Source organism: Natator depressus, chromosome 2 (genome assembly GCF_965152275.1).
Source record: "Natator depressus isolate rNatDep1 chromosome 2, rNatDep2.hap1, whole genome shotgun sequence".
Classification (NCBI taxonomy): domain Eukaryota; kingdom Metazoa; phylum Chordata; order Testudines; family Cheloniidae; genus Natator; species Natator depressus.
The window spans coordinates 179039396-179057312 of NC_134235.1; the positions used below are offsets into that span (position 1 = coordinate 179039396).

General features: G+C 38.6%; 1 protein-coding gene across 3 annotated transcripts in view; it reads right to left on the minus strand.

Annotated features, from left to right (window-relative positions):
• Positions 1 to 480: 480 nt before the first annotated feature.
• Positions 481 to 17917, minus strand: part of GOLGA4 (golgin A4) — a 103082-nt gene continuing 85645 nt past the window's right edge. The window contains exons 23-26 of one of the 3 annotated variants that reach the window (XM_074945394.1): positions 11693 to 11796; positions 5526 to 5612; positions 3268 to 3332; positions 481 to 1170 (exon numbers count right to left, since the gene is read on the minus strand). In XM_074945394.1, coding sequence (XP_074801495.1) covers positions 3303 to 3332; positions 5526 to 5612; positions 11693 to 11796 — 221 coding nt within the window. In that variant the 3' untranslated portion in view covers positions 481 to 1170; positions 3268 to 3302. The remainder of the gene's footprint in view (positions 1171 to 3267; positions 3333 to 5525; positions 5613 to 11692; positions 11797 to 17917) is intronic. The other 2 variants (XM_074945396.1, XM_074945395.1) reach the window with 2 other exon arrangements.

Below are 17917 nucleotides of genomic sequence, written 5' to 3' on the forward strand. Positions count from 1 at the left end.
GTTAAGTTTCACCTTCATCCGGATCTACCGTACTGTGCCTGATACCCCTATAAATAGAGGACAATTGATCTTTACCCATATGAGGATACTTGGATGAGGGTTTAGAGGATCAAGCTCCTTTTTGCATTCCAATAACCCTATGGGTATAACAAAATATACCAAGTGACTCTCTTACTTTCCAGTTCATCATGTTTTCTATGTCTGTCATTGATGCTATGATCCTCCAAAGACTTATGCATTGGAGTGGCTCCATTAATTACTTACATGCCTGAAGTTAAGTGAGTCTTTGAAGAATCACGGCCTTAGGTTGTAAACATTCCAAGCAAATGTTGCCTTAGGGTCTTGTCGGTGGTCAAGAACAGAGTTGCTCCTCATTACAAAAATATGTATAGTATAAAAAATACACGCAATTCCAAAACTGTATAGTAAATAAAACTTTATTTCATCTCAGCTCCTGCCAGATTAGCATTGCCAGTCACAGATCAGCATATGATACAGTTATGTATTAACTATTTACAATTTACAGTAGTGTATTTCTTCTCCAGAAAATATAAGTACAAAAGCTAAGAGTAAATACATGAGGTACTAAAATTTGGATTTATTGTAAGCAAAAGCTTAAAGAAATGGCCTTTAGCAAACAATCAAAAGATCAAATTGGAAGAAAATATTCAAACAAATGGCCTAATTCACCAGGAATCACCCACTAACTGCTACCCACCCAAAAATGTATTGCACAATTCATTCAGTCAGTCAAGAAATCAAAAATAAATAGAAGAGACAACCTGTTAAGTTCAACTCTTAAAAACACCCAGTGAAACCTGTACTGAGATACAAGAGCGGGGCAAAGTCTTTCTAGGTTACAGTCTTTTTTCTCCCTTTTAAAAAAATAACCTTTAACACAAAATAGAAGACAGTATTCAATATGAGGGGGAAAAAAGACTCCTCACCAGATAACCACTGATTAGCATCTCTTCTCAAGGCAGTTTTAACGATATTCACGGTCCAAAGTGTGTGTTGATTTCCCCAGTCTTACTGCTCCATTTGGGACCCTGAATAATAGTTTTTCCTCTTGTCCATTCTCAACGGAGAACAGAGATATGAATGTATTTCTAAGCAGCATTGTCATAAGACCTTACTATCACCATTTCTTCAAGATGGTCGTAGCCATGACTAGGGAGGAAAAAAAAAAAAGAAAGTAAAGGCAAGTTAATGAATGTTACATTGTGAAGAGAAAATTACAAGCACTTTTGGTATTAAAATAAATAAATCAGGAGAGCAATTGAATCTGATTGCTGGAGAAAAGCAATAGGAGACAGAAGGAGCTTGGATTTGAGGTCAGGCTGAATGACTCGATTTATTCTGTGATCTTGGGCAAGTAATTCACTTTCTGTATATTTCAGTCAACACAACTGAGAAGATGAGTAAAAGATAAGACCCCACTGGAAACTACATACTGCATCTGAGCATCATGCCTAGTTAAGTAAAATACAAAACTGAGTTTTATAATGAGACAAAATGTTATTCCCCCTTCTTTCCTATCAAGACCTCTAGTTAAAATGACAGGAAAGTAACAATACCCCACCTCAAAACAATTCCTGCCTTGGCCAATCATGGACATAAATCCCTTCTACCTAATCAAGAAGTGTACATCTCACATTTGCAATGCAGTCAGCATCACCTTGATCATAAGTTGTCTGGCGGCAAGAATGTCATATTTGGGGGGTAATAAACTGTCAGAATCCATTAAAGCTTTGAAAAACGAGGACTGCACAATTTACTCTTGCAATGAGATTTTACTAGATTGTATAAGATTTACATGTGCAGGCCTCATTTACGTTAGGAAAATGACCTGTTGCTGACACCATGGTCAGCATCAAGCCCCTTCTTTGCTCCTCCTAAATGATGCTGAAAACTGTTTTACTGATAGAAGGGACAAAACAGAAAGAGTAACAGGGATTACATCTCAATCACGCTTTCTATAATGGGGTTGAAAGTAAGTTTAGCCTGTCGATACTGAAACCTCAACCATTTTCAGCCATGGCAAAGGAAAAGTCAGTTGACGCTAATATCCCAGAAAAGTAAGGACCAGGAATAAAAACTGGGCGTAGAATGCAACATTTAAGAGAGTATGAAATAAGGATAAGAGTAGAAACTTTAAGGACCGGTAGAGAGGAACAGATTTCCCTCTTTATAGAACTCAAAGATATATTCTGCACCTAAGTTGTGTCTGGTTTAAGTTTTAAGAGAGAAAAAAAATTAAAGCAAGCTCAGCATGTCCCACAGAATTTGTTTCGAAATATTATACATTTTAAATCAGAGTGCTAATCAGATTAGATTATGTAGAAAGTTGTGACTATTTACCTCCATGTCCTATTACTGTGGATCATTATTGTTTTAATTTTTACTTTGAGTAGTCTGATGCACCCTCTTCATTGTAAACCAACCCAACCACTTGGTCTCTAACACTAGAGCTATTTGCGCACAGGTTCATTAATGAAGCCAAACTAATTTGTAACAAATTCTGTAATAACAAATATTGTGACATCCCCAATCAAAAAGGTCTTTCCTCCCCCTCTTTGCTTTGTCATCTTGTTACCACCAACCCATGGCTCTGAAGCAGCAAAATACTAAAGTACGTGCTGAACTTTAAGTAGGTTTGAAGTCTAATTTGAAGCCAACTTGAAGTTAAGCACAAGCTTAAGTGCCTTACTGGATCAGGGCCTATGTATGCAATATTTCATTTTTAAGTATTTCATTAAATTAGGAATCCTTTTGAATTTTATATGGCATATGGATCCATTTTAAGCACCAAAGTAAGTGAGCATATTCCAGTAATTTGACTTACCTATTTGCTTATTCAAGTAAGAAGCCCAGAAAATGATAAAAGCACAAATAGAATAAAGCCAAGTTAAATATATTTTATATTACAGGCTATTTGATTAAGAATCTTTTTCTACTCCCTTTTGACATATCTGAGGTTTGTACAGCTCTGAATCAGTATCTGAAAAGATGCAAACTGTCCTCTGATCAGAAAATATATTAATCTTGAAACTGAGGCTTACTTCTTACAAACTTAACTTTGTAAAGCAAAATAAGATAAACAGTTAGTTTAGGGGTATATTACGAGCTTGTCGTGCAAAGAGCATTCCGTAATTATGAACAAAACCAGGGAAGAGAGAAATAAAAATCTAGTAGAAGGATAATTAATCGCATGCTATAAATTTGACCTTCAAATAAAACACAATACACATATTAGGCTTCACTCACCCACATGCTAACTAAGCACAGACTGATGGGAATATTCAGAAGATACCACTGCGAGGTGAGGTAAACTACAAAGCCAGGAAGAAAAACACCTTATTGGAATATTTTATTAATAGCACAAATTTGAGCTCAGTGGACATCTTGTGCTTACATATGAGGCTGAGAGGATTAGACAGAAACAACACTGAAGTAAATACTAATGTACCAAGGTCAATATCCCAAGTCAATTTATCTGTGATTTGTTTATAAAAAGTTTCAGGAGAAACTCTAAGATATATGCCCATTGTATAGGTAAGGAAAAGATCAGGCACTAAAATGGTAAATAAAACTGAGAAGTATCCTTAACTTACTACAGTGTAAATGTGTTTTGCTACTGAAATAAAACAAGTTGACAATTTACACTTTTATAATCTGTAAATATTTCAGGCAAAAGTTAATAGGAAGATCAGATTTTTCCTTATCAGATGAATCAAAGCATTCCAACTTGTTTTAAAAATGTACGTTGATGCTCTAATTTAGACAATTTATACCACTAGAAAGGAAATTTAAGTGTTTAATAAATGTTTTTCAAATACCACCATCACTCTATTATGAAATAGGGAGAAGCCCTACATCAACTGATTATTAATAATAATATGCTTGGATAGTTTAGTCTAATCCCAGCAGCCTAAATCTGTTTATCTCTTACACACAAGTACATCAAAAAGTTGAGTAAATATCTAAATAGGTGCTACTCCAGGCAGAGTAATAAGCTAATAAAAAGAATAACAAACTGGTTAGAAATGTTTAATTTTGAAGGCTTGGGAGGTGGTTAAAAAGGTAAGAGTTATTTCTTTTAATATTCGATTAAATTACCTTTGAAGACAAGCATGGTGCTAATAATTTCAGACAACAGGGTGCAGACACTTTCAGTGCAAGGACTGCTGAGCTGGGAGAGGAAGTTACACTCTTTTTGTTTTACGAGTTTCAATAAATATTTGGAGATTGGGATGGACTGGCCAAGAGCCTTGTCTGGACTAGAATACTTATCAATACCAATGTTGCTTTTACATTATAGTTTCCTTCAAACAAAACACCTTTAACACCCCTTCTAACAAAAATCTATAATTTTGCTTGTTGTGTTCAACTCTATGTTAACAGTAACTGAAGATTTTTTTAAAGTTTGCTTCAAAGAGGTCAACGTGTTTGTGTGATTTCGTAAAGTGAAACATACAACTACCTAAAATAATAATCTTATCTGTCTCTAAAATGATCAGAGATAGCCAAGACCAGTAGAGAGAGAAGTAACAAGACCAACTGGGGAAGTACAAGCTACAATAAATTCTTAACTATTTATTTTACTGGCCCACAAAAACAGGAATGATCCTACTGAGTTCAGATATTGTGTAGAGAAAATATTTTCACAGCCTTTCAATTAATAAAATGCCTTTTACACTTATAAATAACGATCGTGCAAGGATTTAATTGGGGATTGGTCCTGCTTTGAGCAGGGGGTTGGACTAGATGACCTCCTGAGGTCCCTTCCAACCCTGATATTCTATGATTCTATGAGTGCTTTTTCTGATTAGAACTAGATCTTGCTTCCCTGAGAGCATAAAGTACTCTGCTCCTGGTCTTGCAATTCATCTACTTGGAAATCTTTTTGTAAAGCAAAGCGCTCCTCAATGCCTTAAATAACTGAAAATCTAGCCCTGAAGAGCTATTAAAGACACTAGTATAGTATGAGTTTTATTTTGTCCCCCAGCAAAATCTAGACTTCTCTATGCTTACGTGACATATCCCATAATGGGAGAGCTGAGCAGGCTTTCCATGTTTGTTGTCAATTTAAAAAGGCATTCTACTCTACATCAAGGATGCATCTATACCGGCTGTATTCATCGCTTTTCCCCCTCTGCTGTTCTAGGGGAAAGCTCTATCAGGAGAACTTTGCTATTGTACCCCAAGCAAAGCCAAGTAAGCACAGGAGTTGTTACCATTTTTGCTTTTAGTAAGGACAGATGGCACAGTGGCAAAAATGCCTACACACTGGCTACACAGTGCTCCCATTGTCACTATCACCAGTGGAGCTGCTCCAGTACTAGACCAATGGCGGGACGTATTAGTGGAGACAAGGCCCTTACTTTTTTCTTTTGTCATAAACTCAAGCCTTCTTCTACAATGGGAAATTCTCCTGAGGAAGGGAGGGGTGTTAAACAACCAAGTTTCACCCACCTATGTCTAGCAGCCCAAGTTTATATGTCCAGTCTACTTATAAGGCTTACCAATGGTCGAGCATCTTCTCGTTCTAAGATCTTCTGAGTTTGGTCGGCTGGGAACTTCAGCACTGTGGTTATAACCTTTGCCATTGTCTAAAAAAAAAAAGTGAATGGTCGATAAGTAACTTAACATGCATAAGAAAAGATTAAACAGCTGTTTAACCGTTACAAATTTATTCATTTATCCAAGTGCTGTATGTTTTTAGTAATGTCAATGGAAGCCATTGCAAAAAGAGTCAGACATGCACATCTCATTTGCTTGACAGATGGCATGTTATGTGAATTTTATGGAAGAATCTTCAGTTTATATGATCACAAACTGCTGCTTCCAGACAACAATATAAGCTCAGTAGTAAGCACAAAGCTCAAACACGTTAACCTCTTTCACAAAATGGCACAACTGACTACTGCTGAAAAAGAAAGATTCAACCCTTCCGGAGATCTCTTCCTATAAACCATCGAATCTGTATGTCACTGCAAGATACATTTTTGTAGTCACATGAAATAGCTCAACTGCATTCACATCAGCCTGGCATCTTGTAAAACAAATCCAGACGAATAAGCTAGTGCACAAGCAGGTTCCAAGATTAACTGCAGAACTTCATTTGTGGAAACTTTATTGACAGGTGTGTAGTACGAGGCACTGATACAGCAAAGTGCTCTGACATTCTCTTATGAAAGGAGTCATAACTAGAAAGCATTAATGTTAATTCAGCTTATAACCACACCTGTATGAGATAGGTAAGAATCACCTCTATTTTGTACGTGGAAAACAAAACAGAAAAGGTCATATCAATAGTTACACATTAGGTGGCAGAGCCAGGATTACGGCTCTCATTTGAATGTTTTAGCCACCAACATACTCCCACCTGAAACAGGACCAACGCTTCCATTGTCATTTTGGTCAGCAACAACAGAAGGTAAGGGGGAAGAAGGCGTAGGAACATGGGTGAATATAGGTGGTCAGGTGGTTTCGCAGGAAATGTCAGCTGCTTTCCCACATGCTGCAACAGCTGTAGGTACAGCTCTAGGAGAATGTGCTATGAGAATCATACTTGCAGCTCTCACACAATGCAGTGGTGACAAGATTGCTGCCCATCTACTGCTATTGTTTCCCACCAGCTCCGCACAGATCACTGTGCGAAGAGGAGACAGCAGTAACAATAATGAAGCAACTGGAGGACATAATTGACCACAACCATCATAAAGGTGAAAGGGTAGTCCAGATTAATTCATCTCATGTATATTTACATATAGCTTCTACCTAGCTATAAAGCTGAAAGAATTCCCCTTGCTAACTGTTCTGTTCAATCAGCTTAATTTAAGCTATTTACCGTTCATGATTCAAACTCAGAGGTTCTCAGACTTCATCGCACCATGACCCCCTTCTGACAACAAAAATTACTACATGACCCCAGGAGTGGGGACCGAAGCCTGAGCCCGCCCAGCCCCACCACCCCAGGCAGAGGGGCCAAAGCCGAGCTACACTGCCCTGGGTGGGGGCCCAAAGCCAAAGTCCAAGAGCTTCAGCCCCAGGCGGAGAGCTTGTAACCTGAGCCCTGTCATTCACATTTGAAGCCCTTGGGCTTTGGCCCCGGGGTTCAGGCTTCAGCTTTGGCCCAGGCCCCAACAAGTCTAATGCCAGTCTTGGCGACCCCATTAAAACAGGGTTGTGATGCACTTTGGGGTCCCAACCCAGTTTGAGAACTGCTGAAAGATATTGAGGAACATCTCTGATAACATAAATCAGCACCAAAAACTTTTCTAATTTCTCTTGTCAAACCCCTCATTCACCACTTAAGACTGAAAGATCACGAAGCAATGAACTCTGAATGTACACCCACACTTACAGGACAGCTACCTCTGAAGCCCTCACTATTAATTTCAACAGGACACAATGGTATGCACAAGTTAAAAAAATATACATGCATTGCAAATACTATATGAAAATACAAATATGTACATGCCAAATCAAATAAACGTTCTTAAAGCCTTCTTTCTTGAAAATGTATGTTTTGTAATTTATCACTAGCATTGCCTTGAAATTCTTCAAGTTCTTGCAGTCACCAGGGAAATTCAGAAATAAAATTTGTTCAGGTCCATATGATTGCAAATAGTGTGAATGAAACTTACAATCATTTTGGAATTTAAGACTATACGCTTTACAAAGTATTTACCTGATTATGCCTTTATTACCTTGACTATATTTTTCTAGAAAAATCCATGTGAAGCATCATAATAATCCCTACCTTTCATACCCACATACACAGAAAAAAGTTCTAATAAAATAGCTGATTGTTTACATTCCTACTTCCTGCCAATTCTTTCAAGGAGCATAGAGTATTTACAAATGTCCTTGCGAATAGACAATATCTTAAACAGTTTCATGAATGGCTATTTCTTAAAGATATCAAGGCACTCTATAGTTGAACAATATTGCTCCTCACAAGCAGAACCCACAAATTTCACCACAAAGCTGCATATAACTGTTCCTTACTGTCACACAATTCCCTATTTGTTGCTACACGATTCAGTATGATTGCCAAGGCTATCCACCTGCCATGCTTAAGTGTACAAGCCAGTAACAGTGAAAAATATGTCTAGGTTCCCCGAGAGCTCTGCATGCATCTAACTAATTCAGAAATACAGGCTGGAAATCAACAAAATCTGGAATTATTATGACAGACCACCCTTCCATTTCAATATTTGCAAAGCAGCCTCTGTAACCAACACATGAATTGCACACATCGGAGGCAGACAAACAACACAGAGACTGGCATTTTGACTCTAGAACAGTCTCCAAATTGTATACTGGAATTGTGAGTCTCAGCATCTGTAAAAGCAATGCTCTAGATTTCTGTAAGAACTGGGCTTTTACCGTGCTTGACAAACAAAACTTCAACACAACGTCCTAAAGATGCAGTATAACTATATTTGGTTAATTCAGTTATTCACATGGTAGTTAAGAACATTATTCTACTGCACCACAGAGTGTGCTATGCATCTCACAGTACTGATAAACTTAACAAGGTGCATTCCCAGAAAAATGTACACTGTAATTTCACATGACACAGTAAAGTGGCACGAGATTAAGTAGGGTAGGAAGACAGTTAAATTACATTGGTTACTCAAACGTGTGTGTAGTGTGACTGAACAATTCATTTTTGTAGTTTGAACAAGTACTTATACATATGAAATATACATTATTAAGTGCACATATATGATATATACATTTATTTATATAAAATAAAATGTCTTAGATAATTCACTTAAGATCCATTTCTATGCTGGTGTTCACAAGGTGGGATTTGACTAATGGCTTGGCAAACCACTTAGTGGAAGCCATTCCACAGAAAGGGATGATATGCAAAAAGTGCATAGGTGATTATGAGCAAGGTGAGCAATTTGGACACTGTGTATCATTAGCAAAGTGATGGTAGGTTGCAATGTGGAAATGAGACTAGGTTAATTAAGTAGGCAGGGGGTGTTATGTAGCGTTATGAAAGTAAGCACAATTTGAATGTGAAGCAGTGCATAAATTCTAAGAAGGGGTGAGCATGATCATATCAATGGGCCAAGAAGGTCTTAGCTGCTACATTATCTGGGACGGCGGGGGGGAGTGATAGAAGTGGCAAAGGAAGAGGAAGGTGAGGTTGCAGTAAAAAAAAGACAGGGGATGTCTAGGGCCTGGATGACATTTTGCTGTCTGGATACATATAAAAGATTAGATCTTAGAGATGTTGCAGACGAAAGGGAGGTAGGAATTGGATACTGCCTGATATGAAGAGCAGATGAGTCAAAGATGATTCCTGGGTTGCAAGCCTGGGTGACAGGGAGGATGTTATCAACTTAACAAAAAATGTGGGGTGTGGATTTTGGAGAGAAAGAAAAATTAAATGCTTGGCCATATTAAATTGCCTGCAAGCCATCCAGAAGCAGCGGTCAAAGAAACCAGGCTGAGACATGGGTTTAGATGGAGAGAAGCCACACAGGAGTGGGAGAGAGATTTTTATCAGCATAGAGTTCATGGTTAACGCAAACTGAATAGATGAGACTTCCTTGCAAAAGGGTATAACTACATGTACTTTCTGAAGCACAAGTGAGGAGACAACTAGAACATGGCTGCGTTTAATGAGAATGTCAGGTTTCATTCGATTTTTACCTTATTAACAGTTTAATTTTCATGGTTAGCTTTCAAACATATAAATCAACCCCATTACTACTGTATCTGAATTGTTAGAGAGGAAAGCATGGGCTGTCCCAGAAATTTATCACTTCTTTAAATTTTGTGTATGCTCTGTTAGTCCTGCTACCTTGATTCTTTGGTGCTAACAGACAACCAAATAACTATGAATACTAAAGAAAGAGCACAGACACTTGCAAAAAGCTGCGTTACAATTTTCCATCACCTATCAAATCTAAAAGTAGCTACCAAATTTTTAAAACCTTTGAAAATGTCTCTCTCCATTCATTTATTTGAATTGAATAAAATGCCTCTCTCACTTAAAATAAAAATAATTCCTTCTTAAGCAAGTCTAAGAGCTAGACAGCACTTCAGCGCAATTTATTTTCATTTTGGATGTGTATACAATCTTAGAAAACCACCTCCAAGAACGGCTTCTAACTCTGTCTTTGGTTGTGAGAGGATGTAACTTTCAGAAGGTGGTTGTTTTTGTTTTGTTTGTTTTTTTTAAATGAAGCAACTTGCACCCCAAATGGAAGCCAGACCCCTAAAATCAATCTACTTTAATGTCTATATAGTAATGCAGATTGCACGGCCCATGAGAATTTTGTTCTTACTTCAGATCACAAGCAATATATATGGCTATTCACTTTTACTCCCACAACTTCTGTGGTTTCTTCCCTTCCTAGAAAGATTGCTGAAACTCAGGGCTAGTCTACACTGGCAACACTAAAGCGCTACCGCGCTTTAACGTGGCTTGTGTGGTCGCAGCGCAGCATTGGGAGAGAGCTCTTCCAGAGCTCTAAAAAACCACGTCCACGAGAGGCGTGGCTCCCAGCGCTGGGGCACTGTCTACACTGGCGCTTTACAGCACTGAAACTTGCTGTGCTCAGGGGGGTGGTTTTTTACCCCCCTGAGCGAGAAAGTTGCAGCGCTGTAAATTGCCAGTGTAGACAAGCCTTAAGCTTAGCTTTAATGTGTTACTACTCCCAAACTACTCACATTTGCAATTTCAAAGTCCCAATTTAAGTACAGTGATATTTTGGACACTTAACAAGAAACAGTTTTAATCAGTAACACACGTAACTGAAGCCTTACTAGACATAGTTTAAACGTTAAAATTAGTCTAGAGATGTTTCAAATTAGGCTTCATTGAATGCAGACATGTTAATCAAATTGCAGGATTTTTGTCTGCTTCCGTCTCAGAGCTAGGCTGAAGTTGCTTTAGCAGCTTACTGTGCTTGTTTGTAAAATGTCAAACCACACCCATTACATCTAACAATACACTTTAGAACAAATATGATTCATTTAGAATTCTAATGAAATACTGAGAGCTGTAGTGCTTAACATTATCCCCATCTGAAAGATGTAACTGGAAGAGTGGAAGTATTATAGATAGCTGTATTTAGCCCTAGGAAGGAAAGATTTTCATCTAAATAATACAAACATCTTGCTTAGATGATAAAACTTATGACATTATCTCTTTCAAACGAAACCAATTTCTACATATAGCTACTCACACTAGTTATTCAGAATTCCAACAAAGGAGGATTTCACCAGCTGACATTCTACACTGAAAAAGTTGGCTTTCAGTCACTCTTCTCTTACTCAAAATACCTCAAAAAATAACAAAAACACCACCCACAAAAGATTCATGCCCTTGTGAAATAGGGTACTTGGGGTTTTGGGGAAGATGCTTCTGAAACTTCAGAACTAGTCACAAGATATGGTTCAATACAATAGTTATTGCTGGAATTTGGTGTCAAAACAACATCATAAGGTTCACAAGAAAAAACAAAACAAAACACAACAAAGATCTATCATTCATACTCCGAACAGGACTGAAACCCTGTTCTTTACACACTATCTGCTACCGTCACAGCATTCCATTAATAGCAAACACACGGTGATCAAATCCTACACAGCAAGAGTGAGAAATTCAATTCTAATCCAAACCACATGTCAAATCACTGCATACAGTATTCCATACCTTAGTCTCACGGCCCATCATATATTCAAACAGCACCTTCCGCAAGTATTCAAACTCAGTAGGCTCTCCAAAAAGAGAGACATCAGCATGGCAGAGATTCCCATCTGTGTAAACAAAAATAAGACTATATTTATTCTGACAGTCACTCATATAATCCAAAATTATTCTTACTTAGAAAATGACTGGAATAAAATATAATCAAGTAGAGAAACATTGTATTAATCTGAACAATTGTGTCAAATGCCTAAAATTTAATTGTAACTGAATGTACAATATTACAGAACATCTATATAGAAGATATTCAATTACTTCCCAAGTTTTTTTGAATACATTCCTTGATCTTTTTTCTACACCAACATACAGCAATAGATACATTTAAAACAGAGTTTGCTTGATTGCTGCTGCTACCTTCCTCCCTTCCAATTAAATTCAGAAGCTTGTGTCAGCTCATCTGAATCAAGAAATTACCCCAGTTTAGTTGCTTACTTAAAAAATCTGAATAAATACACAGGGTAAATTGGTCTAATTAGGATTCTTAATCTTAAGGGTCTCAAACAAGCTTTTGTAGTTCTGACCTTACTGGGAGTTGGGTTAGTCAGTACCTCACAAGATCAGAACTCTATATGCAAAGGTTTTATTTAGGACTGTGAATTAATTGCAGTTAACTCAAGCAATTAACTCCAAAAAATTAATCACGAATTTAAAAATTAATCGCGATTAACTGCAGTTTTAATCGCAATGTTAAACAATAGAATACCAATTGAAATTTATTACATATGTTTAGATGTTTTTCTACATTTTCAAATATATTGGTTTCAATTACAACACAGAATACAAAGTGTGTGTACACTGCTCACTTTATTTTTTTATTACAAATATTTGCACTGTAAAAATGATAATCAAAAGAAATAGTACTTTTCAGTTCACCTCATACAAGTACTGTAGTGCAATCTCTTTATCGTGTAAATGCAACTTACAAATGTAGATTTTTTTTTTCTTACATAACTGCATTCAAAAACAAAACAATGCAAAACTTTAGAGTCTACAAGTCCATTCAGCCCTACTTCTTATTCAGCCAATCACTAAGACAAATAAGTTTGTTTACATTTACAGGATATAATGCTACCCACTTCTTATTTGCAATGTCACCAGAAAGTGAGAATAGAAGTTCACATGGGAATGCTAAACATTCATATGCCCCTTCATGTTTCGGCCACCATTCCAGAGGACATATTTCCATGCTGATGATGCTCTTTAAAAAAAATAATGCGTTAATTAAATTTGTGACTGAACTCCTTGGGGAAGAACTGGTATGTCTCTGGCTCTGTTTTACCCCGTTCTGCCATACATTTCATGTTATAGCAGTCTCGGATGATGACCCAGCACATGTTGTTCATTTTAAGAACACTTTTGCTGCAGATTTGACAAAACACAAAGAAGGTACCAATGTGAGATTTCTAAAGATAGCTACAGCACTCAACCCAAGGTTAAAGACTCTGAAGTGCCTTCCAAAATCTGAGAGGGATGAGGTGTGGAGCATGCGTTCAGAAGTCTTAAAAGAGCAACACTCCAATGCAGAAACGACAGAAGCCGAACCACAAAGGAAAAAAAAAAATCAACCTTGTATTGGTGGTCTCCGACTCAGATTATTAAAATGAACATGAGTTGATCCGCACTGCTTTGGATTGTTATTGAACCTGTCATCAGCATGTCCTCTGGAATGTTGGATGAAGCATGAAGAGACATATGAATCTTTAGCACATCTGGCACTTAAATATCTTACAATGCCTGCTACAACAGTGCCATGTAAATGCCTGTTCTCACTTTCAGGTGACATTGTAAACAAGAAGCAGGCAGCATTATCTCCTGCAAGTGTAAACAAACTTGTTTGTCTGAGCGATTGGCTAAACAAGAAGTAGGACTGAGTAGGATCTAAAGTTTTACACTGTTTTATTTCTGAATGCAGTTTTTTTTGGTACATAATTCTACATTTGTAAATTCAACTTTCATGATAATGAGATTGCACTACAGTACTTTTATTAGGTGAATTAAAAATACTATTTCTTTTGTTTTTTACAGTGCAAATATTTCTAATAAAAATAATAATATAAAGTGAGCACTGTATACTTTGTATTCTGTGTTGTAATTGAAATCAATATATTTGAAAATGTAGAAAAACATCCAAAAATATTTAAATAAATGGTATTCTATTATTGTTTAACAGTGCGATTAATTACAATTAATTTTGTTTAATCACTTGACAGCCCTAGTTTTATTTTATACAGATGATATAGTAAAATTGTGTAATTTAAAAGGGTAAGCAAACACGCTGAGGAAGTGGAGATGATGGGATGGTTGAGAGGCAGACAGAATATATCTCCAGTTTTTAATATTCTTTCCAATTACATCTCCCTCCCTGATAGTGCGATATTATTTATATCATCAGAGTACCTACATGCCTTAGTCATGGATCCCACTGTGCTAGGTGCTGTACAAACAAATCAAAAAGATTGTCCCTGCTCCAACGAGCTTACAACGTAAGTATAAGATAAGATACAACAGATGGATACAGATAAATCAATAGGGGAATACAAGGAAACAAGGAGGCAATATTGGTCAGTGTGAAAGACAGTGGTCTCTGGAAGCCAGCAGCCTAACCATTGTCAAGTTTTTTGTAGGCATCATGGCAAAGGAGAGTTATAAGGAGGGATGTGGAGGAGGAGAACAAGTTTGCTTTATGGATGTTTATGAAGAGCACCTCCCCAGCATGAGGGGCATGCAGGAGAGCATAATGGTGCTCATTTGAAAATGTAGTAAGTGGGTGATGGAGGCTGATATCATTGACTGATGGAGGTGGAAACCAACATCTCAACAGTGAATGATAGTGGATATGTACTGAAGGGCCTTGAAAACGAAGATAAGCACTTTGTATTTGATGCAATAGAGAAAGAGAAGCCAACAGAGAGATTCAAAGATACAGGCTAGAGAATAATCTTTGCAGCAACATTCTGAATAGACTGAGTGGAGGAAAGAATGCATTTGTCAAGACCAGAGAAAAGGATGTTGCAGTAATTGAGATGCAAGACAATGAGAGCCTGGATAACCATTTTAGCTGTGTGGATGGATTGGAAATGCCGTATCTTAGAGATGTTAACAAAAAGAATCTGCAAGATTTAGACACAGAACAGATGTGAAGACCTAGACAGAGACCCAAGGTGAAGAGGATGCCCAGGTTATGGGCCTGAGTGACAGACAAGATGGGGTGCTGCCCACAGTGACTGAGAAAAGTGTGTGTGGGAAGGAAGATTCTGAGCTCTGTTTTAACCATGTTGAGCTTGCACTTACAGCTAGACATCCATGAGGAAATGTCAGAGACAGACTGAGATTTTAGTATGCACAGAAGGAGACAGGACTGGAGTAGAGAGGTAGATACGTGAATCATCTGCATAGAAATGGCACTTGAATTTGGATTTGTGGACAAGATTACATAGAGACAAGGAATAAAGAAAGAGACGGGATCAAGGACAGTGTTCTCTGAAACCCCCACAGAAAACTGGATGGCGGATGAGGAGGATCCTCCAAAGGACACATTGAAGGAACAATTTGAGATATAGGGGAGAACCAAGAGAGGACAAAGTCACAGAAGCCAAGGGAAGTAAAGATTTCAAAGAAGAGCATCGTGGACTGTGTCAAAGGCAGCTGAAAGATCATGGATGAATATGGAGTACTGGTTCTGAACTTTGGCTTTGAGGAGGCCATTAGACACTTTGGAGAGAACAGTTTCAATGGAGGCAGAAGCCAGATTGCAGAGGGTTTAGAGTGGAACTGGAGGAGAGGAACTCCAGCCAGGGATTGCTGACAGCATGTTTAACGAGCTTAGAGATGAAAGGGAGAAGGGAACTGGGATGCTAGCTGGAAAGGCAAGTGGTGTCAAGGGTGGATTTACTTGTTTTTTATGATGGGAGAGATTAAAGCAAGTTTGTATTGTGAGGGAAAGAGACAGAAGGAGAAGACAGAGGTTGGCATGAGAGTAGGCATGAAGGGGATAAGGAGATGGGATGGGTCGCTGATGCAAGTGGAGAAGTTCAAGGAGGAGAGCAGTTGAGAAACTTCTGCACCTGAGAGAGGGAAGATGATGACATGAAAATTATAGAAGGGGGAAGATAAGATCATGTCATATTTTGTCAACTTTCTCCTGACAAAAAAAAGAAGTCAAGATCTTGTGCAGAGAAAGAAGTAGAGGCAGGATGAAATAAGGGTTGAGGAGCAAATCAAATGTGCCAAAAAGGCAGCTGGGATTGAGGACATGCATTCAATTAAGTTGGAGAAGTAGAATTGTTTAGCTAGGAAGATGGCAGAATTGAAAGAGGACAGAACAAATCTGCAGCAGAGGAAATCAGCCTGGTCACAGAATTTCCATCAGAGAAGCTCTGCAGCGTGACCACAGGAGCAAAGGAAACTGCTCTTGGGGGCTGGGGGGAGGGGGGGAAGGAGAAAGAGGGGGAAGGGGGAGCCAGGGAAGGGTGAACTTTGTGATTAAAGAGTTGGGCAAAAGACTCAAGGGTGGAGGAGAATGAAGAATAGAGAGTATTAACAACCATATCAACGGAAGAAAAGGAAGAGAGGGCTGAGAGCAGACAAGGAGTCATCGGTGTTGACGGACTGAAAAAATGACAAAGGCCAAGTGACAAGGTGTGAGGAAGGTGGCTGATGAGCAATGCTGAAAGAGACCAGATGATGGCTGGAGAGGGAGAACTCAGCAACAGATATCAAAGAGAGAGCAATGCTTGGTAAAGACCAAGTCTTTAGGTGAACAATAAGAGCTGAACGAGGCTGCAGGTTGGCTGAAGAGGTGAGGGTGAGCAAATGTGCAGCTAAAGAGTCAGAGGGGCCCTCCACATGAAAGGTGAAGTCACAGAGGATGAGCGCTGGAGACTGAGAGTAGAGGAAGAGAGAACCTGAAGTCGAAATCAGAGGAAGGCTGATGGGGAGGAGTTGGATGGACAGTAGATGGCAAGCAACATGGAGGGCAAAAGGAGAGAAGAGTCTGATGCAGTGATGTTTGAAGGGGGGGGGGGGGTCAAAGCAGCAAGAATGAAAGAGAAGCCCAATAACCCAAATCATGGTCTGATCCAGGGCAGCACCTTTGTAAGACCAGGCAGCTGCAGAAGCAGTGTCAGATGAAGGGATCCGTGAGAGCTAGGAGCTAGAGGCAAGATATGAAGAGGATCACAGATGACAGATCTTTTTAGATATGGAGCAGGTGTTCCAGAGACAGCAAAAGAAGGGGAAGGTGCTGGGGGGCAGAGAAGGAGATGGGCATGAGATTAGGAATGGTGGTGAGAGAGGGCAGATGTGATGGGAGGTGGAGAGGTGGGGATAGGTGAGGGCTGAGGCACATGTCACCAGAGGTGAGGAGGAAGATATGGATGTGGGAGCTACATTTGTGCTGACAGAAGGAGGGGGGAAGATTGGGTGGAGAAGGGAAGAGGAGCAGGTAGAGCTGGTTGGAACTGGTTGCAACGGTAGCCAGGAAGGGGAAAATGGAGCTGTGGGGCAGATGAGGGCACATGTTATGATGCAGAAGAGGGGTGTGGCAAAAGCCACTGGAGAGTGGCAGATGGGTGATAACTTTCTTAGTCCAAATTTATTAATTGTGTACACGTGGTCACCTATGAATTCCTCCACAAGACTACTATAATACTTTCATTTTCCATATGCTCACCATCCATAAAGAATAAGGAAACCATCTTTAGCAACTCAAAATACTGATCAGAATTAAAAAGAAGTCTTTATTTAAAACAGCTGTTCAGTGGTTTCCCTTCACTGTAGATCTGTCAAAATTCTCTATCCAAGAGATTAAAGCTTCTCCCCTGATTAGAAATAGTATAGTGACCAGCAGCTCAACTATTATTTAAGTGTCACCAGACCTATAGGCTTTGTTCTTTTTCTGGAGAGTCAGGGAGATCACTTTACCCACATCCTATTGGTCTGTATTTAGAATCAACTGCAGACCTTATATGTTGGCAGCATCTTCATCTTCTCATTACAGATATAAAATATTTCTGTCTAGACCTATAAATCACTTTGCTTTCAGATATTTCCCAAAGAAAGTTTACGTTTATACATTAGTGGTAGAAGTTCTCAATCTCAGTGTTGTTACATGCATTAGCAGTATTTTCGTATTCCTTCTCTACTCAAAATTTGCTTTCTACTTAGAGTACT